The sequence below is a fragment of the Passer domesticus genome, chromosome 5 (genome assembly GCF_036417665.1).
Source record: "Passer domesticus isolate bPasDom1 chromosome 5, bPasDom1.hap1, whole genome shotgun sequence".
Classification (NCBI taxonomy): Eukaryota; Metazoa; Chordata; class Aves; order Passeriformes; family Passeridae; genus Passer; species Passer domesticus.
The window spans coordinates 69,368,223-69,375,168 of NC_087478.1; the positions used below are offsets into that span (position 1 = coordinate 69,368,223).

The window sequence follows — 6,946 nt, forward strand, 5'->3', positions numbered from 1 at the left end:
TAAATCTGTTTCATAGGATTAAGGTTTCTAAATTTATAACTAATATTCATGCAGGATAAATTCCAGCATTGCTGCCTAGAAAACAACCATCCAGCAGCTCAGGCCCTCACTTCACAGCCTTCAAAGTAATTTTTGTCTTACAAAGAGCAGTTTCGGGTACAAAGCTCCAAGTACAGAAAATCCCATTTGAATTATTTAATATTGGTGTAAATAATCTCTAGCAACAAGAGCAGAACCTTTCCTCCCAGCTGTCACACACTCCTTACTATATCAACAACCCTGTAATGCTCTGAAAACCTTCCATCCAAACAATCTCTTGTCCTGAGAATTCACGCTGGGGAAGAAGCCAACCTCTGCGCCTGCGGACGCCAGCTCGCATCTGAGGCCTCCCAGCACCAGCAACCAAACAGGGAGTGCAAGAGGAACAGATTTCTTCAAAATGCACTTGCACTTTTAATCCTCCTGTCTCCAAGAAGTAACCATTTTCTGTATTTTTTTATGACTGCATGGACAACTACCCTAACCAACCCTGAATTTTAATATAGGGGAAAAAAGATTTAGCAATTATTACGCTATTTATTAGAAGAGTTATAATACTCATTATTAGAAGATTTTTAGTAACAGCACTTAGGCTACCAAAGCAACTTTTAAAGGTAAAAATTCACTATTTGGTTAAGAACTGGTCATGAGTTGAACAATATGGCTTAAATGTTGCTTTTCAAAGCCCCAGCCCTTGAGAATTTATAAGGGACAGTGATGTAGCTGTAACCAACACAGGGCACTCGATTACCATCTCAATACAGAACACCTCATTTACCAGAGGGCTTCAACATACAAATAAGTTGTATAAGATGACTTCAACATCTGTCAGAAATTCTTGTCTGCTCCCCTTTTAAAAGCAGAAACTGAGTGCAGGACTGAAGGTCTGCCTTCTGGAAATCAGAACTGCATTTCCCTAAAGACTGTAGGAGCTGAAACCTTTTCAGGTATTGCCTTAAATAAGTAAGGTCATGCTCCTTGACAGGCTTCCACATTAAGGTTACTTTTAAAGCCCAGGTTAACCTTGTCTTGAAACAATGAAACAAAACACTAGAACATCTACTTACATTACAGCCATGAGTCAGTTACAAGCACTTCAGTATTGCTCTGACTTACGCCACTTTGAACTTGCCACTTTAGGTTGGTTTGTTTTAGTATTAAGGACAGTTTCCATTTTAACTGCGTCAGCAATTTTTTGGGCTGGAACTTCATTAAGGTACAGGTTTGGGTGAAGTAATAGGTGTACTTATACAGTAAACAAAACATAATTACCTACAACTCAAGGAAGAACTAATTAACTACAGAACAAAACCACATCAGAAAATAAAAACTCTACAACCAGCTCTGCCTTGAGACCCATGTGTTTCAGTATTTCCAACGTAGAAGTAGTTTGCTTTCAAATAATACAAGACTATCCTAAATTCTTACACCTGTACCGACAACCCACCAGCCCTCCTGCTCAGCAGGTGCTCCCCACACTGGGCACTTATCTCTGCCTCATCCAGGATGGAAGCAGAAGCAGCCACACAATGTAATTCACCATTTGGAATCAAATCTAATGACTGACAGAGCCTCAAACATTTTTGAAGTTCAAGTGACTTACAGCAGTTTCACAAACACTCCCCTTAGTATAAAAATTGTTTTAAAAAAATAAAATTCTTGCCTCCTGCCACTTTTCTCTCCCTTCTCTCCTATACTTCAGTTTAAGCAGGTCAGCTGTATTGTGTTACTGTTTCAAGGCCACAATATAAACCAGTTATTGGATTAATTCTTTTTTTTTTTTTTAATGACAGAAATAACTGAGAAATTCAGAAGCTTTTTAGCCTCACTTTGCTGCTAAAAGTGTGCGTTTGTTAAAGCCCACTCTTCTGGTGTTTGGGTTTCTCAACCACCTGAGAGCTTCTCCTTACTCAGGAAAGTTCAGACTGGACTGGCATTACTCAAGGTGTGTAATCACCATGCTGGGTAGGTGTAAAATAGATGTGTACTGCTGAATTTTGCCTACCTTCAGAAAGCAAGCAAGTCTGGAACTCCTTGACATGAGGGAATCAACCTCACATCTTGCAAACATCCATAGGAATGGACTCTTGCCCTACTTCTCCTTTCTGGCCATCTACCCAGCATGAGCCCTAGCACTTCTCAAACTTCTCAACCCACTATAGTGCAGTATGCTATTAATAAATAAAATGGATAAATAAATTTTCCCCCCAGTCTTTGAGGAGTCGGGAATCAAACTGGACCCCCCTGAGAGCAGCTGGTCCAAGGCAGCTCATTTTCCCTGCTGGAGGCCGGAAAGGAGAGGTTTCCCAGGTGGGCTGGGCCTCTCGCAGGGCCACAAGGCTGCTCAGAGACGAGAGGTTTCGTACCAACAGCACAGACACTCCAGGGAAAGCTGAGCTGAAGCACTCTCCAGCCAGTAACGCTGAGAACAAAACAGCAGAGCTTCTGGCATCTGTATTTACCTCCAGAACAGACTCGAGGCATGGCATCTGGCAGGTTGGTCTGCCTTGGATGCCTGCAGTGCTTGAATCTGCGAGGCACCTTGTGTTGTTACCGCACAGTTTATTCCCCCTCCCGAAAACATTTCAGAAGCGTTCGCAACTCGCACTTCAGCCCCAGCAAAACAGGTAGTACCGCTCGCTCCCCGTGGGATTGGGAAGTTAAGTAATAAGCCCCAAAAACACAGGAAGTATGTAAGAAAGACACCAACCAGAGGCCTGACATCCTCACTGCCTGCACGGTGCCCTGTCCGTTAACATTTCCTAAGACGCTTTGTGCAAAAAACGTCCACAAAAGGCACGTCCGCAAAGCGAACCCAACCCAGCCTCGCCTTTAAAACGCATCCCGAATGTTTCAAAACAGGCGGGGGGAACGGACGGCAAACCCGCACCCACAGCACCTTCGCGGGACGCGGCGCCCGCGGAGGCTCCGAGCGCGGCTTCCTCGCAGCCCGGCCGGGACCCGCGCCCCGCTCCCGGCCCCGCTCCCTGCCGCCCCCGGCACGGCCGGGCCCGAGCCCCGGGGGCGGGCGCCCGCCGCGTGGCCTCACCTCCTCCGGGATGGCCGGCTCGCCGCTGCCGCCCCCCGCGTAGCCGGCGCCGAGCGCGGGCGGCTCGGGCTCCATGTCCCCGTTGAAGAGCGAGGCCCCCTCGGCGCTGCCGCCGCTGCTCAGCGCCGCCATCTTGGGCCGGAGCGGCGGGGCGAGGGCGGGGCCGGGGGCGGCCGCGTCCCCGCCACCGGGGCGGCCCCAGCCGCGACCCGTAGTGCGAGGGGCGGGCGGCGAGCGCGGTCCCGGCCCGCTCCCAGCGCCGCCGGCGCGTCACGCCCGGCCTCGTGACGTCACACAGAATCGCCGCGGCCACGGCGCATGGGCCCGCCTGACGTCACCGGGAAGCACCGTGACGTCACGGCGCGACCGCCCCGTCGCCCTGGGAACTCGGACGTGGGCTCGGGCCCCGCCCCCTCCGCGCGCCCCGCCCGCCGCCGCAGCGCCCCCTGGCGGCGCTGGGGCGCAATGGCGGCGCCGCCCCCGCCGGGAAGCGGGAACCGGGAATGCCGGGAATGCCGGGGCAGGAGGAGCCCCGCGCACAGCCGGTTGCGGGATCGTGTTGAACAGCACTGCCGGGGGGTCTGCGGGTCCTTCCCGGCGGCGGGGAAACACGGGGTGCCGGCAGAATCCAAACGAGGAACGAGCGGGATGCCGGGCACCCCTGGGCACGCAGCAGCGCTGCGGCTTTGGGGCGAATCCTCACCAACACAGCCCTGCGGCAGCGACGGGCCCGCTTCCAGCGCTGCCGTGTTCGCCTGCTGGCTGTAACTCCGGTGCTAACTGGAGCAATCGATCGCCGGGATCGATACCACGCCGTGTTTTTCCCGCTGACAGCCCTGCAGGCCTTGGCTGCCCCGGCTGTGTCCGCGCAGGGCGCTCCAAGCCGGGGAAGGGTCTGGCTCCGCAGACATCGGGACCCCTCTGATCGTCGGGAGCAGCACTGCTGACCCCAAAACCGCTCCCCGCCTTCTGCCCAGTGCCATTGTCCCCAGACTGGCCGAATGTTCCCGTCTGAAGTACAACCTTGGGCTATGTCTGATCCCTGTCTGCCACACCCATTGAAATGCTGCTTACATGCATACAGCACCTGCTAAATCAGGGGGTTTAAGCTGCTTCCTTGCAGAAAAGGTCTTAATTATAAATTTTAAAATGGCAATTGTATTTGAGTGCGTTGCAAAGAAAAGCTGATGGACCAGAACAGCAGCAGGACTTCAGAGAAAGGCTGTTCTAACACAGCCTGATTATTAAATGGTGGCAGCTAAAATACATTAGGCTGAAACCTTTAAGTGAAAGATCCTTATCTTTGTTTCACTTCAGTTGTGAACATGTAACCGCACAACCTCTGAACGTGCTGGTGAGAGAACTGAGGTTTATACTTCACCTTTCACACCGCGGGCCATCGCTGTGGGAAAGCATTTCAAACGCAGTTCAATACTGGCAGTGTTGCAACTGGTAAATAAATGCAACTTCAATTTAATATTTCAATGGATTTTAATTGATTTTATTACAGGCCACGCTTGCTAAGAGAGGAGTCTGGGGTTTCCTGTGACTGGAGCCCTGCAGTGCAGTCAACAGAAAGGCTACACAAGTATGTAAGAATCAAATGTACAGACTAAGCAGTTGGCCAAGTTTAGAAATTTCTCTCTAATAGCCACATTAATGAAGAGGATAATTATCATCAATTCCTGCTACATGGCAGGAATGTGTAATGGTAGTGGAAAATAGCTCACAAACTCTGAAAAATAACACCCATGCTGAGGACTGAACACTGGGACAAATCTCTCTGATTTCTGAAGGAAAAGGCAGCAGAGGTAATTGGAGATGGCTCTCCCAGCACATAGCCTGTTGTGGAAAAGCCAACAGAGTAATAGAGGATAACTAACAGAGTAAGTCCATTCATTTCCATGAAGTTGTTACCAAGGGATAGTTAATCTCAATGTACAGAATGTAGTCAAAGTCTTTTTTTATTCCCCAAGCAATTTATGTCCAGAGCATAACCCTAGCAGTGGAATTAGTAGACCACTATCAATCTGTAACCTGCAATACCTTTCCCGTTGCTTTTACTGGTGTTGGGTCTCTTTCTTCTGAGGTTCTGATTGTTTCCAGTAGATTTGCATTCACTTTGAATTCTGCTAGACTTTCTAATCACATTTGATGTTCCACTGAAGAGCTGCAGTTCTAATACTGAGAAGTCATGTCTAGTGCTGGAAACAGCAGAATTGCCTCCAGAAATACATGAGAAAAAACCAAACAAAAAAGCCCCAACATCTAAGAACTACTTTAAAAGATTGTTGTGTAGGAAGGAGACAAAAATCTACTACTCATACTATGCTTTCCTTTTGATTGGGAGAATCCACACCTAGTGACAAATGGAATTTTCTGCTCCTTCACATTGTGGCTACTTGGTTTCTCTGCTTGATCCATCATGATGAAAGATAAATAGTTAATAACTGTAGCTATTTCTTGCTGATATGAAATCCTATCTACTGATAATTGATATCATCATCACCACCTTTTGCAGAGACTAGCTTTCATGATCAGCATAGGTCAAAATCTAATTACAACTTAGATGTGAAACCTCAGGTTTCTGCTATCAAATCTGTGGGCCACTGGCTGGTTAACTCCTGCAATGCAGCACAGCCAGTTAATCTGGTATTGCAGCAGGTAATACAGACTTGTAAATGTAAACCTGCCACCTCCCACCAAACTCCTGGTTATGCACTGAGGTTTGAGTCTCCTCAGAATTTTTTTAATTAATTTGAATTTGGATGAGAAAAAAAATTCAGCTGCGAAAAGACCAAGACTCTCCACCTAGGTTGTCCACCACCAGAACATTTGTCTGATCTAATCAACCTGCACTTTCAGAGAGCAATGTTTTAACAGTCAGTAAGAAAATGTATATGATTACCTGAGAGCAGCTGTCTCATTGTGAGCATTTGGACACTTCATCACTTCTCAAAAAAAAACCCAACAACCAAACAACCAAAAACCAAACCAACCAACCAATCGAAAACACCAAAGAACAAACAACAAAAAAAACCCAAATCCCAAACAATCAACCCAAAAAAACCTGCAACAGCTCACCAAAACTTTATGAGATCTTTATAAGATGCTTCAAAATGTGACTATCCCAAAGAGATATTAGATGAAATTAAATCTTATTCTCCTTTATTATATACTCTCAAGAGAAGACAGTATCTCAAAAAAACTCCAGCCTTCCACTATCTTAATCAAAACAATTACAAGATTTGCACATTGGTGTGATAATTGATATGATTTTTTAAAGTGGTGTGAAAATTTGATACACCTTCCTCTCAGGATGTCTGAAATGCCCTTAAAATTTATCCAAATTTCCAAAACTGCTTAGCCTTTTCATGCACTGAAAAGACAGTATTTGTCCTGTAAATTGTAGCATTTGTGTTTGGCCCATGCACATTTGAACATCCTTGTTTAAATTCTCAGTCATAACAGCAGAAATACAGGTCTGGATAATTTGTAAAAACACAGATTCTAATGACACCAGTTGTGTTCTCTGTTACCTTGGACAGAAAAGGTGAAACAGAACAAAAATTAGGCTGTTGTCCAGAGTTCAGTCACTTTTTGATTACCAGTCAGAATAATACACACTTAAGAAAATTACTTTGCTCTCCAGGAAAAGAATGTAGGAGATATTTTTAACGATATAACCCAGATAATTTTTTTCTTTTGCAGCTCTTCAGCACCTATAGCAGTTTATTATGTCTCCCACCCTAAGATATACTATACATGTTTTAATTTTTCTAGGAATTGCTGTCTGATTAATCCATTTTGAGGTAATGGAAAAAAACAAGGCTGCTTTTTCAGTTTTTTTTTTTTTTT

General features: G+C 46.5%; 1 protein-coding gene and 1 long non-coding RNA gene across 3 annotated transcripts in view; one reads left to right on the forward strand and one right to left on the reverse strand.

Annotated features, from left to right (window-relative positions):
* The window catches only part of BRAF (B-Raf proto-oncogene, serine/threonine kinase), an 82,828-nt gene extending 79,445 nt beyond the window's left edge, over positions 1 to 3,383 (reverse strand). The window contains exon 1 of one of the 2 annotated variants that reach the window (XM_064420865.1): positions 3,089 to 3,383. In XM_064420865.1, the coding sequence (XP_064276935.1) occupies positions 3,089 to 3,220 (132 nt within the window). In that variant the 5' untranslated portion in view covers positions 3,221 to 3,383. Of the gene's footprint in view, positions 1 to 2,749; positions 2,868 to 3,088 lie in introns of those variants that run through there. The other variant, XM_064420866.1, reaches the window with a different exon arrangement.
* Positions 2,362 to 6,259, forward strand: LOC135300891 (uncharacterized). The gene is made up of 2 exons (XR_010362643.1): positions 2,362 to 2,666; positions 4,599 to 6,259. It is a non-coding gene; the product is annotated as an uncharacterized LOC135300891 (long non-coding RNA).
* Positions 6,260 to 6,946: the final 687 nt, after the last annotated feature.